Source organism: Rhea americana, unplaced genomic scaffold (genome assembly GCF_003343005.1).
Source record: "Rhea americana isolate MKP2758 unplaced genomic scaffold, rheAme1 scaffold_102, whole genome shotgun sequence".
Taxonomy (NCBI): Eukaryota; Metazoa; Chordata; class Aves; order Rheiformes; family Rheidae; genus Rhea; species Rhea americana.
Genome location: NW_028185062.1, coordinates 2386460 through 2409752, shown reverse-complemented (window position 1 = coordinate 2409752; position 23293 = coordinate 2386460). Strand labels below are relative to the sequence as shown.

At 37.1% G+C, this 23293-nt stretch overlaps 1 protein-coding gene across 1 annotated transcript in view; it reads left to right on the top strand.

Moving 5' to 3' along the window:
• The first annotated feature begins 7340 nt into the window (after nt 1-7340).
• Nucleotides 7341-23293, top strand: part of INO80 (INO80 complex ATPase subunit) — a 59572-nt gene continuing 43619 nt past the window's right edge. Inside the window, exons 1-13 of the mRNA XM_085306493.1 lie at nt 7341-7779; nt 8669-8835; nt 8924-8991; nt 10348-10509; nt 12348-12468; nt 13797-14011; nt 15078-15131; nt 16707-16910; nt 18258-18453; nt 18658-18725; nt 19040-19249; nt 19821-19901; nt 21091-21186. Coding sequence (XP_085162619.1) covers nt 7637-7779; nt 8669-8835; nt 8924-8991; nt 10348-10509; nt 12348-12468; nt 13797-14011; nt 15078-15131; nt 16707-16910; nt 18258-18453; nt 18658-18725; nt 19040-19249; nt 19821-19901; nt 21091-21186 — 1785 coding nt within the window. The 5' untranslated portion in view covers nt 7341-7636. The remainder of the gene's footprint in view (nt 7780-8668; nt 8836-8923; nt 8992-10347; nt 10510-12347; nt 12469-13796; nt 14012-15077; nt 15132-16706; nt 16911-18257; nt 18454-18657; nt 18726-19039; nt 19250-19820; nt 19902-21090; nt 21187-23293) is intronic.

The window sequence follows — 23293 nt, the reverse complement described above, 5'->3', positions numbered from 1 at the left end:
GGTGTCAGACTCGGCACCGAAACCGCCGGCGGCTCCCGAGCGGGCCGGGCCGGGCCGGGCGCGGCCTGCGCTCGCCGCCGCGCCGCACTTTGTTTACTCGCCGCGTGATGCAACGCGGTTGCTAAAACTGTGATCCGCGAGCGCGCCTCGGCCTTGCCCTGCCAGCGCGGGCGGCCGCGCAGGTCCCGCTCCCGCGGGGAGCCGCCGCCGCCGCTCGGGGGCGTCTGCGGGCGGGGCGCTGCTCGCGGAGTCGCTGCCGCGGGTTCAGCGCGGCTACGGCCGCGGAAAACGTGGCCTCGTGTTAGGCGTGCGCGGGGAGAAGGCTCTTCTCCCTGCAGACACAGCGTCAGCGCAGCTTCCGCGTTAGTCAGCGCGTTATTTAACGTTATACGTTCTTCTTGCTACCCTGCTGCTGATCCTCTGTGGGCGATTGCAGCAGTGTCGTTGTATATTATAACGATCGATTTTTTTAGATTATATTGTGGTATATGGTAGCAGCGAGTTTCTTCAGATTGCTTTTTTCCTTTGCAGGTATAAGGCAGCACTAGTAAAGTTTTTTCATCCTGTAGTGAAGCATCTTTGTATGCATTATTAGACTTCTACTCTTCCATTGTACAAATAATTGTATTACTGGGATTTACACAGTACACCTAATATGCCTGTACAACAACAAAACTGAATTTCTTGTTATTCAGAAACGATGTATTTATGTTGTCATTCCTTTAATGTGTATGTATAAGAGTATATTGTGGTACCCTGGGATTGACAGGTAGTGAGCAGACAGAGAAAAGAACAAGTAGGGCTATAACTCTAATCTTTCCCCAGCTTTTAAGAATGATTCCTTTAATTCTGGACTTCCATATCTTAAAATTGCTTAAAATAATGCCTCACATTTCATGACTGTTTAAATTACCAAGTTTTGTTCCATTTGGGTATAATGTAACAAGCTGCACATTCTGCAACAGGCCTGCTACTTGACAAGCTAAATTACACACTAAGGATTGGTCTAGAGGGCAAGAATAAAAATGGTCCTCGTAGGGCTCCCCTGGACATGGTTCCCTTTCTGTGAACTGGGGTAGAGGGAGGGGAAAAAACAAACTAAAAACGAAATAAAACCAAATCATCCATGCAATTTGTATGCTGCGTATACAGAAAGAAGGAGGAGTGAAGGCACTGGCAATATGTCAGGGTAACCATCGATGCGCTTATATGACTTGTAATGCCGAAAGTATGGATGTGTCATCAGAGATGTCCACAAATGCTTTTCACAGCTCTTCTGGGACAAGGCTTACCCCAACTGAGCAGTTAGACTGGCTGCTTTCTGCTGATCATTTTTGTATTAATTTAAACATGGCAACTGAGCTGTGACTTTCYAACTTCGTGTTTGGCAGCTTTATGCATATTTTTTAAGGTATTCTATGATTCACTTAGGTATATGCTTCTAATAAAATTTATGTAGAGTTGAGTAGCTTTTTTTTTTATTATTTATAATGAATTGGGCCCCATCTGTGACTGCTGTTTCTGCAATTAGAGAATCCAAAGCTGGTGTCTACTGGCTCTGCCTCTCTGTATTTAAAAGCTATTAAAAAGTGGAATTGAGATCAATGAAATGCTGTCTCATTCCTTAGAAAACAATATGAAACATTACCACAAAAGTAATATAGCAAAGTACTGCATATAGAATAATATCTAATTTTAACTGGATTTTGTTGGAATTTCAATTGTAGTGTAATTTTCATTACATGCAATTARAATGACTTTTTTAAGTAGAAAAGGTGGAAACTTGCTCTTCAGTTTTATATACACGTCTGTATTCATTTGACTTGGATTTAATGGAAACTGAAGGCTTTATATGAAATAGCTTTCCTTTTTTTTCTTTTATAAAACAATAATCTCTCATGTATCAAATTTATTATTAAAAAAAAAAAAAAAGAAGAAGACTTCCTGCCATTAAAAAAAAGACAATTACACTTGGATTTAAGACTTGGCTTATAGTATACTCCAGAAAAGGGTTATCAGCTTTATATATGTTTATCAAGACAAGCTGCAAGGTGGRTGAGAGATGGAAGTTGTGTGTGTAGTTCTCCAAATGAAACAGCAGTTAAAGCTCTTTAATACCACCATGGTTGTTTGTTAGAGATTTTTGCCTATAAAGAAATTGACAAAAAAAAAAAAAACCTTAAACTGATGCTATTGCACTAATGCAAGTTTTCTACATAAATCTTGACTTAATCTGCTGTGTAGATTCGAATGTCTATATGTTAAGGGTTATCTTGGAGATGTTACTACTGCTGAGGACTGAGCTGTTCTACTATTCTGATGAGAGTTGTGTGGCTCAGTTTTGAATTTCTTAAAGAAAAATATCTTGGGTGTTCTTATTAGTTTGGAAAAATCTCTCTGATAAGCTGATGTCAAAATGCAAAGCGTGAAAAGACCAGGGGGGCAAACCCCCCAGAAAACTGCTAGAATTGTGGGGTAACTTACAATCGTGTGGAAGGTTATGTTCTCACTCTCCTGGCTTCAGTTTCTAATTTTGCTGTATGTGTAAGACTTTCGCTGATGGAAATAGGAATATGAGAGAGACATATTTTCCTAGTGTACACTGGCTTTCAACTTTTTATCCACTTACATGTCTTACCAGTGTCTTTATAGGAGTTAAAAGGAGGAGAGATGAGAAAAATTGTGCTTTTGTTTGCCGAGTACTTGGACACGTAACTGTGCTCCCCTGCTAGCTGATAACACTGAATATGTATGCTGCTAGCACATAGTGAGTGAAACCATTATTGGTTTACCTTGTTAATTAGTCTTGTATTTGCTATAGTCTAAGAACAGGTACTGTGGATTAGCCAATCTATTGTACCTTATACCTCCCTGGTAACTTACTTTTTTGTATGTGACCTTCGTTAGGAATGTTGTTACTGTTGTTATTTCTCGCAACATTTGTTGTCATTGTTAGGTGTAAAGAGGAAAAAAAAGTAATCCTCTGGGCCACGCCTGAGATGCAGTAATGCCACTGAGCAAAGAGGGAGTGGGGCAGCTAAAAGAGAACAGAGAAAATGTACTGCTTAAACCAGTCATACAGAGCTCGCAGCTGGGCAGAAATTCTGCATTAAATTCTGCATTGTGTGCCTGCTTGTGGGGCTCCTGTTCTAGACTCATTTTGGTTGCGAAAGCTTGTTGGACTTTCATTCAGAAGTAGACAGTAGATATTTGTTTAAACTAGGAAAGTCTGCTTTTAAAGCTAAGCTGCCTCATGAAAACAGTATATTTACTGTTTGATTGCTGCAGGTTAGTGGGCATAAAACTTGGAAACCTTGTTATAAAACATAACTCTGCTTTCTGAAGATGTCCTTGGAGGATTCTTCTCCAAAGCTGGGTGTTTATTTACTGGCTAGACATTGTAATGGACTGACCTGGAAAACAAACAGAAAACTCCTCATGCCTACGTTAACATTGAGCTAAGCAATGCGATTTAAAACAGAATGAGGAAGACGTCTTTAAAAGTAGGCTTAGATCTTAAAAAAAAAATCATTTTGAAGGTCTGAAGGTCACTTACATGAAAACCCTCTGGCAGTATTTTACTTGTTCCTTTAATAATTTAAAAGGCTACACAATACAGTTAGTTTCTGTGTGAGTTTATGATTAAGTAAAAATGTTAAAGAATTCAAGGTGCCAGCCTGCCAGCGAGTACACCAGCTATTTAGATCCTAATGCTCATTTCCTAAACTGTTACTACTTTAAGGGAGCGGAAAGAAGAGAGAAGGCAAACAACTCTACTAACTTTGATACTTAAACTTAGTATAATATTGAAGTACATTAGTAAGGAAGTCATGATACCAGAACTATTAATCAGCAGTATCCAACTATTTTACCTTCTGTGACATGATTATCTAAATATCATCACCAGTAATTAAAAACATTTGAAAATAGGTATTTCTGCAGTCCTCCTTAAACCAAGCAGGCAAAGCAGTAGGTTTATATCAAAAATGGCATGGAAAAGTGGAACAAATGTCATCCCACTGAACCAACGTCTTTGATTTCCTGGACTCTTTTACCTTCTTCAGTGGATAAGACTGTTGTGTGCATCTCATTTGTTTGTTCCCGTCTTCTATCACTTCGGTGTTCAAGCAATTTTAGTCACTGAAAATCTTTGTTTCTTAAAACTTACACAAAAGAGTAGAGAATGAAGAGATAGCTGTCAGTTAGCTTCCTTTATTACTGCTTTGATCAGGAAAGAAGCACTGTGCAACTGTTAACATATAAATAAACGAAAGGCTGAGTTAAGGGGCTGAACTATTCCCTGTGGCTATATAACACCTACTAAATTTGTTTTGGGCATTGTCATTACATTTAAGACTATTGTTAAGCTCTCTTGTTTTTCTTTGGTTACTCAGTAGGTGAGAGACAGGTAAGTAACTTTTTTGAGTAGGATACTAACTAGCATTGTGTATACAGGAGCCTCTTGGGAAAATTAAAGTGGAAAACAGGCAGAAGTTTCCATCTTTTTCTTTGGGTAAAATATATGCTTTTACTATACAAGCACAAGGAGGACTTCTAGAAATGTGAGGTTTCCTGATCTGAGAAATAATACTTAAGAACACAGTTGTTTGCCAAAAGCATGGATGAGTCAGGTATTTAGCATATCTCATAGTATACCAAAAAGGGGAATTTAGTGTCTTAAAATATTGAACGAAAGCTCACTTGTTGCTGTTACCGCAGTCATTGCAGATAGAGGATATTATTGCTGGCTTTCATAGATGTCTGGGAACTCTGTGCAGTACAAATGAGCCGCTCCAGAGGAAATGCCTTAGTTTTCTAATTAAGCAAACACATCTGATATTATCATCTTTTCATAGGTTCATTTTATTTTGCAAATAGCTCAGCAGAATACTATTTCCTTCTCTCCCTACGCTGTCTCCCTGTAGAGCCGGATGAGCACCAGTGCCTGTGCAGAGGAGCAGCAATGGTGCAGGCCGGTGGCTGCACTTAGACGAGCTCTTAGGCAAGCACATCTGAGCACCTAGAAAAACATCCAGTTAATCAGTTTAGACCAGGAATATCACTGCATCTGTTCTGCCTCTAACCTGTTTGCTGTCTTGTAATTAAAAACTTGATGTTAAATTGATTTTTTTTTCTTTTTCCTGTTAAGCTTGTACAGTTTTGAGGGCAAGTACGGTCAGGGTGAAAAAGAGCCTGGCCGACCTGTGAGCTTCCCCAGAAGCAGTGAAGCCAAATAAGGCCCTGAGTGCTTAGTGCCCCTTCAGGCAGGTTTCTTCCCGCAATGCCGCAAGGACAAGCTGTGTTACCAAATGTTGACTTTTAGGAAGGAGGTTTTCTGCAAAGGGCAGACAGCTGATAGATGCCTTAGGTTCTGAGCAAAAACGTAAAGCATCATACTTACACGTGACATTTTGGCTGGGAGACTAAAATAATAYGATAATCATGTAACACATGCTAGTTCTTATTTGCAGATGTACTTCGAAATGCAGTGATAAAAGGAGTCACCATAGTCGTCCTCTAGTGTGATATGAGGGACTGTATCAGGCCTCTGTATCATTTTTAATAGTGATAGGAAAGAAAATCACTTCCACCTTCTTGCTGTCCTTTACTGTCCCCTCCTGTAACAATTTCTTTTGTCAGAGGCACAAGGTTAATGATTCCTCTCTTTTCCTAACCTCTTTGCTTTCCTCACGGTCCTGCGTGTTGGAAAGCAGTCTTTGGGTTTAGYTTTTTTTCAGAAGGGTGTTAAGGAATAAGACAGACACAGGATGAAGGCTTCAGGAATAAAGAAAGACTTGGAAAACATGAATCTTAATCCCATTTGCATAGGGAASGCTTTCCGGCTGTTTGTTCTGGCTGTTAACCTCTACTAGAAACATGTATTTCATAACAGAGGTCATTCATTCTATTTTTACCAGGTGTAAGAAGATCTAGCATATAGAAGATTGAACCTAGATAGCTTCAGTCTAAAATTCATTTTCAATTGATGGTYACTGTCCTGTCTAAAGTTTCTGGGCTGTTGTTTCTTCTGTATGATTAAAGACTTGAAGTTGAAGCTGGCTGTTTTTTCTATTAAGAAAAATGTGTTCCTGTTCAACCACAGCTATTAGGGTAGTAATCGGTTAATCTCAGCTTTTTGTAATTTCAGGAATTCTGAAACTGATTCGTAGTTTTCAAGGATAATAGACTTGGAAAAAGTTAGTCATTGATTTTTGGACTGCATACACAGAGAGAGCAATTTGAAGACCTTAAAGCTTAGGTTATGTTTTCACATGTATAAGCTTAAAACAGTTTAATAAATGAATATATATAAGATGCTTTGGAGTAAATGAGTGTGAAGTTGGCTTCAGGTTTTGCAGTATTTTAAAAATGTGATGCAAACCAGAAGAATGCTTTAGAAGATSAAGGAATCTAATGACTCTTTCAAAAGCTGATGGTTTTTGTGTCTTCCACCAGAGAAAAAAGCTTAAGCTGAAGGCCTTCATTTATTAGTATTCTATTAGGGCACTAGTGTATTGACAGCACTTTCATTTTTACAATAACAATTTTGAATTTGGAAATAAATGTATTTTTAAATTATCTTTTCTCACTATTACTGTAACTTGTACTGTAATCGACATCTTTGTAATCAAAGAAAATTAAAAGTGCAGTTGACAGAGCAATAAAATGTTCTGATAAATTTGTCCAAATGTGATGCAAAATGTTTTTTTTGTTTTTTTTTTTTTTTTTGTTTTTGTTGTTTTTTTGTTGGGGGGGGGAGGGGTAGGGGTGAGACTCATGGCCCAAGGGAAAGTGAAGGTAAAAGTCAGGAAGATGATTTTTATTAGTTAAAAAACAGAAAGGTAGAGTGACATGTTTTAAGTTTGTAATTGGAAAAGGCATGTACAAAATTGCAAATTATGTATTACTTTTCATTAATATGGATAGTTGAATTTTAGATAGGAAGCTTTTTTGGCCAAGTATTTGTAGCTTCTTTGTGCAACAGTTATTTCCGAGTGGCCTTGAGAAATGCTGCTTTTGAATAAAGGAAAGGTCTTAGAAGTATTCTGTAGACTGAGCTGTGGATTGGATATTAAGAACCTAAGGTATTTTCAGTTTTGTTATTTGGAATGACTTTACATATATGATCCAACTTAAAAATAATCAGTTGCATACCTTTGTTTTATACGATACATGGCTGCCCTCACTGTTCAGAATTTCATCTTTAATRGTGATAAAAGTTTACTGTAGTTGTTCAAGGACTGGATTCATTGGACTTTGTGTTTCTATGTCATTGTTCGCTAAAGCATTTGGATTATCGTACTAAGTCAGTGCAATGCTCATTCCAATCAAAATCCATCACAAATTCATAAAAGAGAAGACTAAGAATCTAATTTGTGTCTAGGTTAATATTGTGGTGGAAATCTTAGTTTGAATTTCCATTGAATATGCTTGTTAACTGCAAACCAAAGCTTATTGATGGGGACTTCTTTGGTTATGTGTTCTGTGAAGTACTTGGCACGTGGGCCATTTAAAATAATAGGCAGTAGATATTGTCTGCTCATGTAGTTCTTTCTTTTCAAAGGTGGTGATGATGCTATTTCTTCTTAACAGCTGTGTGTTTGGAGGCATCTGTGCATGAGGAGAAGTTTGTTCTATGGCCTCAGAGCTGGGTGCCGGGGAGGATGGCAGCTGCTCAGAGCTGGCAAAACCGCTTTATCTACAATATCTGGAGAAAGCTCTGCAGTTGGATCAGTTTCTACGACAGACCTCTGCCATCTTTAACAGGAATATATCCAGGTACCAAAAGCTTTTCTGTTTTCATTTGAGAATAATGAGGAAAGACAAGCATATTTTTAGCATTGTTCCAATGCAACACCATTGTAGGGGTTTAATAGTGACTTGCTCAGTATAAACTCTATTCCTRTAAAGATTTTGCGCTCTTCTTTCTCTTACCTCGCATCAATAACTCTGGATGTTGTACACCTGAATGCAGATCAGCGCARTCTTCTAAAACTGATTTTCATAGTTGAGTGGCCAAAAATTTCTTCATTTGTGGAAAGTAGGATGAACAAGCACTGAGTTGATCTGTCAGGGAACTGGCCCATAACCATAAGTGAAATGCAAACACTCATGTCAGATGCAGAATTTATGTGGAAGAAAGTAAGTTCTGCCGTTGAGAAATGAGTCATCAGGGTGAAGTTTCTATCCCAAAACAATTTACTTTCAGTTTTGTTAGTGTTTTGGAAGGGTAGAGTGTGGAACTGAAAACTGAGTGGTAATAGATAATAGGTATATCACAGGAACATAATAAGATAAACATGAGGAGCAGAAAAAGTAAATGCTGTACATTTGGTATGTACGATAGTGTTGAGAGTGGCAATATTGTGCTTTGGTTTGACTCAACACTGCAGTTTATTGCTGAGCTCAGACTTTTCAAATTAAGTACCTAKTTAGAGACTGAGAGTGCAGGTTGATAGCATAGCGAGGCTGGCCTGATGATTAACTGCTGCTGAAAAGACTTAACAGGAAATTATTAACAGCAATATTTCTAAYGTGTATAATTATGTCTGAGACCTGCTTAATTCTCAAACCTTAGAAGACTGACCACTTGTAAGAAAACGTCGTGGGGATCTTCTCTTTTGAGTATTTTCCTCTCATTTTGACCACATTGTGTATCTTATTGCAGTGATGAAAGTGAAGATGGATTGGATGACAATCCTTTGCTGCCTCAGTCTGGGGATCCCCTGATGCAAGTTAAGGAAGAACCACCAAACTCTTTGCTTGGGGAATCTTCTGGAGCTGGAAATTCTGGGATGTTGAACACTCATTCCCTGAATGGAGTACTGCAGCCAGGTAGGCATATCCCAGTTTGGGATATGGATAAGGTGGAAAAAGTGTTACTTTTTAAGAAATTTGGTTCTATTTTTTTTTCTTTGAACAGAACCAAAGTCTGAGAAGGGGAGCTTTTATAACTTTTCCAAACTGAAGAAAAGCAGAAAGTGGCTGAAGGTAAGAATATTGTGAAGAAATGTAGCTGTTACTAAGTATGTGGGTAGAGTCTCAGTAATACGCTGCAGACAGTGGTAAATGAGTGGTTCCATGTTGTCATCCCCTGTGGATCATGAATATCCAAGCATTTAAGCAAGCAGACGGCAACAAAAAAATGCATTGAGCTCTGGTCAGAGTATTTTCACAAATGGAATTTCCAAATACAGTAAGTTTTTTAGGTCATTTCTGATAGTTCTTTAATTTTACTTTRTATTTACCACTGAGAGCTTAGAAAGCTATGCTTATGTGTTATGAGCGGCTATAAGATGTGATAATATTTTGTAGGTCACTGAAAAGAGGGCTCCAAAGGAGTTCTTTCCTCTTGCACTATGTTGGACTCTTTACTGAGCTGATTTTTTGCTGCAAATGGAGCTAGTGTCCCTTGCTAAGAAGAAATGAATGCTTTTATATCCATTAAAAACACCCACCGAAAAAAGCATTCTGCAAAGACCTTCTCATGTTGGAAAGGGAAGGAAAGAGTACGTGACAGAGGATAATAAATATTGTATTAGATCTGGCATAGAACAAGATAAAATTATAGTCTCTGTAGATTTGAGGTTTTCGTTTCCATTGTGTAAGAAAATGGACAGTAGTCTTTTCTGTTTTGGTGAGCAGCTGCATTTTGGTTAAATTTCACAGTGAGTATACATTCAGAAACCTGAAGTAGTTTTAGTACATTGTGCAAATTAAAATGAGCTATTATGAAATATATGAAGTGRACGTATGGGACTCAATTGATTATTTGTTTCTAAGCTGAAATCAGTACAAGGTCCAATGAGGAAGAAAGGGCAGAAAGGAATGGTGGCTTTATACCAGCTTTGCATCTTCATTGTAATGTTGCCTCCTCTAGTGAAAATTAAGTCATTTTACGAAACCATTTTGGCTGCTTGTGGTCCCCCAAGGCTTTTTGCTGCAGTGAAAAAAGGGTACAAGGAAGGGAATTTTGTGATGTATGGTTTGCATGCACTTTCCTACCCTCTTTGCATTATTTGTCTTGCTATTCTCTCACTTCCAGCTGCATGCCTTGCATCAGATCTGGATCTTGTCTCACCTCTTGGCAATCTGATTTAGCACACTAAATTGAAAGAAAAGTACCTCCCTCGCCATCAAAAAATACCTATTTTAGATTAGCTGCTATACAGTATCTGTATCTCAGAAAGCTGCTTGATATTTGAGGCTTTTCAGATGGGAGACACTTTGTAAGCGCTAAGGCCTGTGGCCCTTAATTAGATAAAGGCTCAAGAGTATTCTGCTTAAATTAACAATTTGGTATAGGGGCTTGTGGTTGTTAAGTTAGTCTCTGTTTATTCTTTTCAGAGCATCCTTCTGAGTGATGACTCCAGCGATACAGATTCACCAAGTGATGAGGATGGAGAGGAGGAGGAAGAATTTTCTCTTTCAAGGGAGGAGCTTCACAATATGCTGCGGTTACACAAATATAAGAAACTGCATCAAAGTAAATATAGCAAAGACAAAGAGGTAGTTATCCAGATTTTTTTATTTCCTTGATTTTCTTTGTAAGTACTTTTTTTGATTGCTCTTACGTTTTTTCTGAAAAAGTTATAATATTTTGTGGGCTGAAAAATACTCTGTTTTTTGGTAGTCTAGAAGAGTCTGTCATTAGTTTAAGATAAGGGTAATTTAATTAGTTACATACACATTAGAAAGTTGCTGATCCCTTACATTGAGAATCTTTCAAGTTATGTATACAACACTGTTGCATGTGTGTATATATAGCTTCCACAGTGCTCAATCTGTTCACTGGAGCAAGAATGCAAGAACTGGGTAATATATATGAAAACTGAGGTGCTGTAGGATGAATGTTAATGTAGGTAGTAGCTGAACAATTCATGACTGAAATTGTGTATTTAAACCTAAAGCAATTCACTTGCATAATCTTTGGGAGTGAGTAGTAAAGTGAAGTTTGCCTTATTGAAAGGGAGTTCCTAGTGTTCTTCCTACTATTTTCTCTGAATATTCTGGATTTTCCATGCTTTTCTATCTTTCTTTCTTGCCTCTCTTCTTTTTAGATTTTTCTTCTCATATTCTCATTTTCTTCTCTTCCTTACAAGAAAACTTGTGCTGATGCATTTCTGCATTTTTCTTAGTATCAGGTTAAGTTGCTATGTCTGTTCTAATAATATATTCCTTCCTATTGTAAGGGATTTTGCAAAAATTTTTGTTGCTATTTTGAATTTCACCAGAAAGTGAGACTAAGATGAAGGAAGTCATCCTATTTGGCCATCAGAGGACACGTTTGAAATATTTATTTGCTGCCTTATCTCATATTCCTTGGAAATTTCTCTAGAAAAGTGAAGAAAGAGAGATTTCCCACCCAAGTCTTTGCTTCTGTCCACATCATTTCCTTATTTACTCCTTAAGTTGTAGAGCCAGATTGTGTTAGCTTCTTGAAATGTTACATAATTACAAAAATATTCATACACCTTACAGGTCACACAGGTTACAGCTTTTGTTAGATTTTACATCAATGCTTATTTCCAGACTACTGAGAAATAATACTCAGTGGAAATAACTAGAATATTTTCACRTGAACAGTACACATTTACAAGAGAGAGAGGAGGAAAAAACTCACATCTATCTAGAATTTTTTTTTATTAATTTACTTTCTTTGCTGATGTTCTCACTTTTCAGTAATCTTGGATTAACTTACTATGCTCAGGTGTAAAAAGTTAATTAAAGAAACTACAGTTTAAAAATTTGCCTATTTACATGCAACTTGTTTATAGTTCTTTAATGTTTTAGTTGAATAGCGCTTGGAAGATACCGACTTATTTTTTTAACAATCGCACAACAATATTGGGGTGACTACACTTTTGCTTGATGATCTGAATGTTAAAGTTATTTGTTCCCATGGAAATGCTTTAAATKGCTTTCATCTAACCCAGTCTTCTGACATCCTCTGATAGGATAATTAGAGCAGATATGTAATATTGGAATGAAAGCAAAACAGATGGGAGGTCCTCAGCTGGACCACCACATGTGCTGTGCTTCTTGCTGGGCAGCACCCGCATATAAAAAGATAAAGGAATATGATTTGAAACTGTAAGGCTCACTGCCTACTTTTCCTGTCGACAATACTAGGTGGGTTTGGTTCCCTCTATAGAACTTTGGGGAATACCTCTAGATCAGTGGGTTCACTTTGGGCACTTGGTGATCCTTGATAACAATGCTAAATACAAAGAAGTACATGGTTTATGATCTCTTATTTATGATCAAGGTCTGAACTTGTTTGCTTGCTTTCTCTGTTATCTGCTATATCTGTTTTCCATTATCATGCTTATTTATATCCACCTCAGTTGCAGCAGTATCAATACTACAGTGCAGGACTGCTCTCCACACATGATCCTTACTATGAGCAGCAGCGCCACCTGCTAGGGCCCAAGAAAAAGAAGTTTAAAGAAGAGAAAAAAATAAAAGGTAGTCACTAATCTTATGTTCCTAACTGATTCTTTTCTACAGAATTTCCTTCCAATAAACCTAAGTGTTCAAAACCTTTAGAGGACAGATGGAAAGTTAATGTCTAGTCTGTCAAAGAAAAATCATCAGAAAACACTGTGCTTTATCTTCTGGCTTCCAGAAAGCTAGAGTGAAAAAAAGAGTGTGACTTGAGAGTTCATGGCTTTAGATTTTCTTTGTGGACCTCTGGATCTAGAATGAAAGCATCATAACATTGTTTTATAGCCTGCTTCATTGCTTGGCAGTGTTTTGGAATCCACAGATGCTGTTGCATACCAGGATCCATTTGCTCAGAGTTTTTGAAACATGATAGCTTCTTGAAAAGYGTAAGAAATTACCCAGTACCTGATACAGTTATTACTGGATGCATGATTCTAGTGAACAAGAAACAATAGGGAGTGAGGCTGCTTTTTGGAAATGAGAGGGAAATGGAAACTGATGTCCCGTGTGAATTAAAATAGAATTACTTCTGTAACCTCTCCATTGGAATTTCTCAGATGTGTATTTGCCAGGAAGTACGGTTTCGTTTCTTGATCCAGCTGGCAACAGCTGTAAATTTGTAAGGAAGCAGGAAGAGAAGGACTGTCAATGTAAAGTGAATTCTCTCTAGTGTAACTGAAAGTTTGAGCTGTGTTTTAAGGAGGCTATTTTGAGCTTCCTTCCGTCCTTCCTTCCTGTCTTCCTGCAACTTCCTTTAACTGTGTATGTTTTTCTTCACTAATCTTGTAGCATCCATGGTTTTACTTACTCCTAAAGAGTATTTTTAATATCTGATATCAGTATCTGGTAGTTCCTTCTGAAAGTGGGTATCTATAGTAAGTGATAACATGGAACACGCTCTGAGCTGATGATGAGTTTGGTTTCAGACTTACCTACTGAATTCTGATCATGTTATCTTTAAGTATATGCTATCTTTATGTATCTTTAAGTAGAATGTTATCACAGAGCAAGAAACATTATATTACATCATGGATATTTTAACTTTAAGTTGTATTTTCTTGCATGAAAGACTTGTGTTTCACCACTCTATTTATTAAACAGGAAAATCATTCAATTACAAAGTAACGAGGAAATACGGGATGTGATGAATGAATGGGGCCAGAACCGGTGAACATGGATAAGGGTTTTTGTTTGTGTTTTGTTTGTTTGTTTTTGTTGGGTCCACACTTAAATTAGCTAGGATAGCTTAATCAGGAAAGATAGCTGACTAAATATGGAAAAAAACTTAGAAAAAAAAGCTTCCAAAATTTGGAAAAGAAACTAATTTTGTGGTCATTGTTCCCATGCAGGCAAGTTGAAAAAAGTAAAGAAAAAGAGGAGACGGGAGGAAGAGCTCTCTTCAGAGGAATCACCACGCCGCCATCATCACCAGACCAAAGTTTTTGCCAAGTTTTCTCATGATACACCACCACCAGGGTCCAAGAAAAAGCATTTGACCATTGAGCAACTTAATGCCCGTCGGCGGAAAGTATGGCTTAGCATAGTTAAAAAGGAGTTGCCAAAGGTGAGCTTGGCTAGTGGTGCTGGATYGGTGAAGTTGAAAAGAAAGTGAAATAGAAGATTAGTTTAGTGGGATATAAACTTGTGGAGAAACAGAGTAAAGTGAGACATGATTTTCTGTTGGACATCAGTGGCCAAACTGATGCTCTGTAATCCGTAAGCAAAGTGTAGTTCTGATTACTTGCCACCAATGATATCTAAATAGGTCATGCAGTGCTTTGCCACTGCTTTCGTTTGACTGTCCAGATGTTTTCTCTGAACAGTACAGTAAACTCTGTTAGATACTTGTACTAACCCTGCGGTGTAGCAATGTAGAGCAACCCAGTATCTAAGTCTTGCCTCAAGTTCAGGAGAGAAGTGTTTCAGTTGCTGTAGCATGAGTATTTTTGAAACTTTCCATTTCAGAAACAGTCTAGGGAAAACAGTATTTGGATCATTTATAGAAGAACCTTCAGGCGCATTTGAAATAGGAAGCTGTGTTCACTATCATTAGTTCTCTGAGAGGTGATTAGAGTGGATTTTATGACCTGCTTTTTGAAGTCTGCAGTAACAAACCTTGAATTTTTGGGAAGCTGAATACGAGTGATGGCTTTAGCATCCTTTGTGAACTTGTAAAYCAGGGAAAAGATATGCCCAGTGTGATAGACCTTCCTTTTTCAAAGACTAATTTTGATCACGTGAGGAATGTAAGATCTACATTTACTCTTAATTTCTTTGGAAAACATCAGAAATGCCTTTMCCCTCCCCTGTCCAATGATAACAGCAGGACAGGAGAACTCTGCTTTGCAAAAGTGATAATTAAAGAAATCATCTTGAAAAAGGAGATGTTTAACATACTTCATTTAAAAAGAAGTTGACTTACGTTTCGGTCTGTCTTCTTTGTAATGAAAGACAAAGGCTGTTTCAGTTGAGATTGAAACTGGGTACAGCACATGTACCCAGTTACACAGTGCACTTGGCTCTGTGTATGGCTAAGATTGGCACATATAGCTGCTAAAGACTGGATAATCCTTTAAAATATTTTGAAGCCATTCTTCTTTGAGTGATTTTAAGATGATGTTCTTTTATAGGCATACAAGCAAAAAGCCTCAGCACGCAACCTTTTCCTAACCAACAGTAAAAAGGTAAGCATTGTTTAGCTTTATACTGTTACTTGTATGGGATATAACAAGTAAACTCTAACCTCTTTATGTTTCTTTTCTCTCTTACTGTACTCATTACGCTGGCAGGACAATATGGGAGAAAACACTATATAGAACTAATTTATCATTTAGTTAAGGTTTTTCGTTTTTTAGATGTATCGTTGCAGCATGCTTCATAAGCAGTAGATGAAATTGGGAAATATGAGCTTCTTTCATGAGATTTTTTTGGCTTTCAGAAGATCTAGTTTGTATGTTTATAGTTTGCTGATCTTTGATACAATAAATYAATGAGTACATTCAGTACTTCAGTACATTTTAGCTTTTGACACTTTTTGGCCACTTCTGGTGGCATCTGTCCACTAGCTAGAATTTACTGTTTTGAGCACTCTTGTTTAAATGAAAGGGCCTCTTGAAAGTGTTAAATGTATTAATTTACATAACTATATATAGGAGCAGAGATTAAAAATAGAACGATTTTCTACTTAAGTTATTATAAAAGAAATTTATGTCCTCACTGAAGTCCTTTCTGAGATATCATTGTTTTTACCTAGAAGACTAATACAGAACATTTGGTAATGGTTTTCTGAGCATTTTTGGTGTGTTACACTCAAGTGTCTGACTCATTTATGTGGCTAATGAAAAAGTAATGAAGTATATGGCTGAGAATCRTAAGAGACAAGAAGATGTAGAAAACTTTCATTCTGTATATGCATTATGAAGAAAAAGCATTTTCTGTGATGCAGAAAATATGGCATGCATGTATATAGCTAAGAAACTTTGCTCTGTGTAGTTTCTCTCCTGCAGTTCTCCATAGTTAGCTGAGACAAGATTTCTTTGTGATGTCTGGACAAATAGTCTGTGATTATTGTATTTGTAGATAYCATAAATTGCACTTTGGCAAGTGAGTGAAGCAGCAGACTCAGAAGCTGTGAAATTCCTCTCTTTTTTCCCTTATTTTCATTTTGTTTGATCACTTGAAATTTCTGTGTGACAGAACTATTGATGTGCAAATTTTACTGGAGAAAAAAGCCTGTCACAAACATCAAAGCCAGATATTTATTGGACAATTATGACAATGGCATTTATTTATTTATCCTAGAATGAAAAAATTACACTATTCTTTGTTATGAGATGATAGGAAAATTGCGAGAGACTCYCACATTTTTCAGTATATTAGCATGTGAATAGGATTGTGTTCCACCAATATTGCCACTGCTGCAGCCTTATTAACACAGTGGGAAAACATAGTTGCTGCAGAAAAATGTCTAGAATAGATGAGTCAAAAGTTGAAGGCCGGGCTTAGACTCTGGTCTCTTGAGTCCTTCAAGAACCTACCCGCCGATGAATACTTTTGAGTACCTGCCACTGAATCTGATTTTAGTTTTTTGGAAGCTCATGTTCTCTCACCTTATTTCAAAAGCATTAGAGCTGAGGAAAGTATGACAGATTTAATCTTTTGAAGCATCAGATTTGTCTGTTGTTAAATGATGACTTTTTTTGTAGATTTCTTTAAATCTTGCCGTTTTTCTCTGTATCTGAACCTTATTTCTCCCCTAGCTTGCTCATCAGTGCATGAGGGAGGTACGTCGAGCAGCTATCCAGGCCCAGAAAAACTGTAAGGAAACTCTACCACGGGCACGTCGTCTGACGAAGGAGATGCTTCTCTATTGGAAAAAGTATGAAAAGGTCGAAAAAGAGCATCGCAAACGAGCTGAGAAAGAGGCTTTAGAGCAACGCAAGCTGGATGAGGAGATGAGAGAGGTACAGCAAAAATACAAATTACTGATAATTGATCTGTTGAGAAAACACAGGATTGATCAAATAATTTCTAAATTTAGTTTGAGCTTTGGATTTTTGTTTTGTTTCAGTGGTTTTCCAAGGTTATATTTTCTGCTATCTTAAAATTCTTTACATAATTCTTCTAATGTAAGCTAGATGTAATAAAAAGCCTTCAAGCTGCCTAAGTTCTTTATAAATGAATGAAAATGGAAGAACGAGTTAGCCAAGCAGCATGTGTCTCACTGATATACATAACTCAGTGTTAGCAAGGGCCGGCCTTTTGTGATGGTTTGTACATCGTTCTGGACTCAGAAGGCAAGCCACGCTTTAATTCACTCTGATTTTGTTCATCTTTTTTTCTGTTGTATACATAACTTAATAATTCTTATATACCTTCTATATGGAAGTTTCAGAGAACGTTAGAAAAAGCACAGGGGCATTCAAAATATGCAACTCTGGTTCAATATTTTTCTGTGATCACTTTTGTGTTGGCCACTTAAACGACARATTGACTGCTTTGTGGACTCTCTTAGAGATTAATAAGGGTTGAATTTCAGAAAAAACCTGTTTCTTGCCAGAGTTCTCTGAATTTGTAGTCATTACCTTAGGTTTGCAGTAATGAGCTGAGACTGAGCTTCAAATACCTTCTGTTTAGTTCTGTGATTAAATTGTGCCTTTGTTTACTGTGTCCTCTCATTCCTACCAGCTCATAAATGTTTTGTGAAGATTTTAACTGGCTTAGATTATTACACAACTTTTACCGAAGCATTTTCAGACAGAGTTTCTACAACATCTTGTTGAACACTGAACATTCCACTCTGTTCATAGTARCTCAACTGAGTGCTGTTTTACTTAGTCATGCATTTCACAAGTTCTATCAAAATTCTCTTTACTAAGTAAATAATACACTGTTGGAGTTAGCTACTGTGAGTACCATGAGAGGTTTTTTTAAACTGTTTAGATCTTCAACCACAGACTTCTATACTCTTGTTTATTTTTGTCAATCTTTTTTTTCAGTGTAAGCAAAACTTTTAGACTGCCTTTTAGTAGATGGCAGTGTTCTTTGCTGTAATTATGGAGTTAAAAAAAAAAAAAAACTTTGTGTACTACAACTTTATATTTTAACATAGGTGATACAGGTGTTTTGGTGGTAGTTGATGTTTTATGACCAACCAATAATTTAGCATTCTGATATCATAGTAATGTGCGTAATACAATCTACATAGATTAGTTGTTAGTACATTTTCTTTAATTATAATTTAAATATTAAACCGTTATCTTTTTTTTTTTTTAACTGTTTGTCCGTTTTTGTAAATGCTCTTCTTTTAGGCTAAGAGGCAGCAGCGAAAACTTAACTTCCTGATCACACAAACTGAATTATATGCTCATTTTATGAGTCGTAAACGCGATATTGGACATGATGGAATACAGGAGGAAATCCTACGCAAACTAGAGGACAACTCTACTCAAAGGCAGATTGATATTGGTGGAGGAGTAGTGGTCAATATCACCCAGGAAGATTATGGTAAGCAATTTATCTATGATGCTTCCTCTGCCCTCTTCTGAAGTTTACTGTACTGTGCACAGTATTATGCAAGCTTACAATTTCAAGCTTACAATTTCAAAAATCCTTCTGTGTAAGAAGCCCTACTGTTATTACTGGCATTTATCTCTGTGTTAATCTGGCCAGTTACTACTGAGAGCTCTGACATGGACCTACTGTTTTCAGATAGTAACTACTACAAGGCCCAAGCTCTGAAGAATGCTGAAGATGCTTACCAGATTCACCAGGCTAGGGTATGTATTTTTTTTTGATTTGTAAAACAAAAGGGAAGACAGTATTTAGTAGGGGCCTAAACCCAGGATTTTTCATAGTGGCCAATTCAAGTCACTGTGTATTATCTTGGGCGCCAGACTTGAATTTGATTGCATTGCCCCTTTCTGTGACAAACAGCTAGAAAAACAGAAGACAAAAATTTCAGCTGTGGGAACAGGCTTATTTTCCATTGGTTTATGGCAGACATTCTGTGTTTTAATGTGAAGTGTAAAGTCAGTTTCTTCATAAGTTAGTATGTTCATCATCTTATGTATACTTTTCTCTCCTTATTTAGACCCGATCATTTGATGAAGATGCGAAGGAGAGTCGGGCAGCTGCTTTACGGGCTGCTAACAAGTCTGGTACTGGTTTTGGAGAGAGCTACAGTTTAGCAAACCCATCTATCCGGGCAGGAGAAGACATTCCCCAGCCTACCATTTTTAATGGTAAACTGAAAGGTTACCAATTAAAAGGCATGAATTGGCTGGCCAACCTGTATGAACAGGTATCGTAGTACATCTTGCAAATATTTAAAACTTCTAAGATAATTTAAGTCATTAGAGTAATCTTGGTCAAAAAAAACTTTTATTAGTTTTAAAATTAGACCACATACCTGCATTTGTAATGTCTTTCTGTGGAACAGAAAATATGCAAACCATCTATCAGTATTCTTGACTTACTTGGAAACTTTGAATGGAGCATTAATTTCAAGATTCTTCATGTGGATATTTATTCAACCATTTACCAGTTAGATCATACACTGAGGACAATTTGGCTGCTCGGAGTCTCATGCCATTTCAGGCWTTGGTCAGCCTGTAAACTGCAGGCAGCCTTGCCCTTAATCAGTGTGCAGTGTGATTGCAAAGTGCAGACAGGCTGAAGGAAAAAATCAGATCTAGAAGTGAAAGTGCAATTTGGGGAAATTACCTTTTAATAGAACATCTAAGAGCCAGTAAGGTGTTTCAGACTTGTTATGGAGGGGCTGCTTCCCCTAAACTCAGTGGCAACTGTTCTACTAGTCTGGTATGGATGTAAAAGTAGCAGGGTAAAGGTATTCATTTGTGAATCTTTTGCAGGGCATCAATGGAATCCTGGCAGATGAAATGGGTCTAGGTAAAACAGTACAAAGTATTGCTCTCCTTGCACATCTGGCTGAGGTAAGTGAGTTATGGCCACTTCTTGGTCAGCGTGCTTGATAGAACAGGCATACTTTTCCTGTATTTGAATGAATTACAGATTATAAAGCTTGAATACCTTAAGATGCTTTTAATCTGTGGTATTTCCTTTTGATTTTAAGCCTCATCTCTAAAAGAATATGTGTGTGTATGTTTGTGTGTATCTATACCTATATCTTTATATATTTAGCTATATTTATAAGAGTATTCAGAGTGGCACCTTTTCATTCACAATGAATGTGAAAGGTTGATGAGAGAACAGATCGCAGACTTTATGGTTAGAGTTTTACAGTTCAGAGATATTTGTAGAAGTGAAGCCCTGAATTTCTAAACTTCACAGCAGTCTGTGTAGATTTCCACATTTCAGTAGGTTTTCCTTCTGTGTCAGGGAAGATAAACAAAACAAAGGGAGTAAAGCGAACTTCTTTATGCAGATATACAAAAAAAGTTGAAGGGGGAAGAAAGAAAATAAAAAGCAAGTCTTGATTGGCATCTGTTCACTTGCCTTATGTAGAGAACATTGTTCAGCTGGACTGAGAACAGAACTATATGTAGTAGTGACTGAACAACAGTTATCTGCATCTGTTTATGCTCTTTTTGATACCAGCTCAATGCTACTATCAGCCAGACTATCAGAAGGGTGTGCAGAGCCCAAGGCTGTTGAGCTCACCTGTGTGGAAGAGGCAACTGATAGGCTTGTTTCCCTGTTGCACTGCAGTTTGAGATTTTGGAAGTCTATACAGGTCTTTTGCTTGCTTTCCTGTATGCAGGATCAACTCATGATCACCAATATGMTAATAACTCAATTTTGTTATTCCTGTCTAATGTGATGTGATGGARCTAAGGTTCCCAATGCTACCTGAAGTCTTTTTCTTCACATGATGACAGGGGCTGTTAGTAGTGTGAAAGCAGCAACTTCCAGAAAAAAGGGGATGAGCCAGTTTGAAACAGTGGTTGTTCTAAGAACAGCTCTGCTGTTGTGAAAGAAGTCTTAGCTGAATATTAAATCTACTCAAGTGATTCTGTATCACCCTGCTGGGCTGGTAAAAGTTTTTGTATGTTGTGTATATGCAACCGTTGTCATTTAGTAGTTGCAATGCTGTATACACCAGTGTCTATTTTGTTTGCTGCAATTAATTTGTATATTTGCATTTTAATGTATATGTTTCAGAGAGAGAACATCTGGGGACCTTTCTTAATAATTTCACCTGCCTCTACTCTTAACAACTGGCATCAGGAGTTTGCCAGATTTGTTCCTAAATTCAAGGTAATGAGCATGTAAAGAAAAGTTATTTCTATTGTTTCAAAAGCAAACTGTTTTGAGCTCTCTGCCACATCTTAGTGAACTAATTAGCTTGAAATTTGAAACTTTATAGCTTCTAGCTCTGATTCTGCAGCTTCTTCCGTGATCCTGTTTTTCTGGAGCATTCAGATATCCTGGGCTCAAAAAAAAACAAAGCTAAAACCCCAAAAACTTAAAAGACACCTTCTTAGTGAGGAATTGAAGTTGGGCAGGGATCAGTTCTTAGGTGAGGGCTTGRAAGCAGAGACAAGAATAGTATCTCAGTCTTAACGTGCTTCAGGGTTAGAGTGGTGTTTTTAGTTTTTCATAGCAATCTTAAGTTTTTCTGAGGATAAAGATTTTATGTAAACAAAAAACAGATCTCTAAACAGATTAGAGAATACAATTGTTATTAAGGAAAAGTAGAAGAACCATAAGCGTAGARCCAGTGATCAAGAAAAAGTGAGGCACAAAGAGGTAAGGACAAAAAAATAAGAGGAGGGAAAAAGAGATCTTCATGTACATTGTGAATGGGGAAAAATAGGTAAAAGCAAAGAATATCAGTTACTGAAAAAAGAACTGCTTACATATTCCCCAATGAATAATACTGTATTGTGGCAAAGGATGATTTGAAAGAAATGTGTTTTACCAGATCAGTGCCAAAATTTTTGACTTAAAGATAGAGAAAAGTCTCAGATGCTTTCAGTTAAACATCTGCAAAGGATAGAGATTGTAGTTACTATGTCAACAACTCAAACATTTAAATCTTTGATATGAAGAGGTTTTGATCAATTGTTAAACAAATCATAGAATTGTCGAATCAGTAAGGTCGGAAGGGACCTCTGGAGATCATCTGTAGTTCAACCGCCCTGCTCAGCAGGGTCACCTGGAGCATGKTAGACAGGGTTGCATCCAGGCGGGCCTTGAAGATCTCCAGAGAAGGAGACTCCACAACCTCTCTGGGCAACCTGGTCCAGTGCTCTGTCACCTAATTAGGACATATAGGAAAAATAAAAGACRTCTAATTATATCCGTAAGTACCAGTTACATCTAGGGTAATTTTTTGAATGTCCTGGTTATTTAACAAGATGGAGAAAAAGACTTGAAAATATTACTGTAAGTAATATTTAATTTCTTAATCTGGAGTAGAGCAGTATTAAGGGATTTAACTTCTATGAAATAACTTGTACAAATCAATGATAAGACCACATGTTGGTTATGGTGTATAGTTTGAGGTATCTATTTGAGGAAGAGTTGTGCTGGAATGTAGTTCAGGAATGGGCAATTTGARTGGCTTATGTTTTGGATTGAATTGGGATTACTGAGATGTAAGGAAACTGATCAGGAGATAGAAATATTTAAATTAGTGTGGCTTTACCTTTAAAAATATAAAAATAATGGTGTGTGTGTGTGTGTATGTATATATATATACACACACACACACACACACATATATACATATATATATATATGAATAGCCAAAACCAATAGGGACCTGTGTTTAAACCCTGGAGAAGAAAGCATTAGAGCAGTTGGCCATTCTGCCTATTTACATTCTGTAACTTCCTCTAACCAGTTCATGATAGGTGAGCACTCTTTCGCGCTTTCTGCTTCTAATGAATGAAATATGGAAGACGTTTCAAATATGCAGCCAGGACTCTTTTGAAAAGAGAATCTTTCACTTTTTTGATTTAAAAAATAGTTGTATTTGTTTCTCTTATTATGTAGCTGTTTTGAGGCTAGGAGGCTGTTTCCATTATGTTTGTTTAATTCCTAGAACAGAATATTTTGTAAAAATAAATAATAATGATAAATTCTATACCTGTAAACATATAAAAACTAATCATATGTTTTGTCATATTTTTTTGAACCAATTTTGTTCCTTCTTCCATTCGTACAGAGTTACATGCTTGTAGTAAATCACAGTGGAATTAATTTCTTCCAGCCCATGGCAAAATACGTAAAATAAAAGGCAAATAACATTCTGATTAATTTGATGTTTCTTTACTAGCATCCTTCTTTCAGAATAGTTGAAAGAACATTAAACCAAAGGCACTTAATAGTCTCTGAGCTATGTAGAGCTCATCAATTG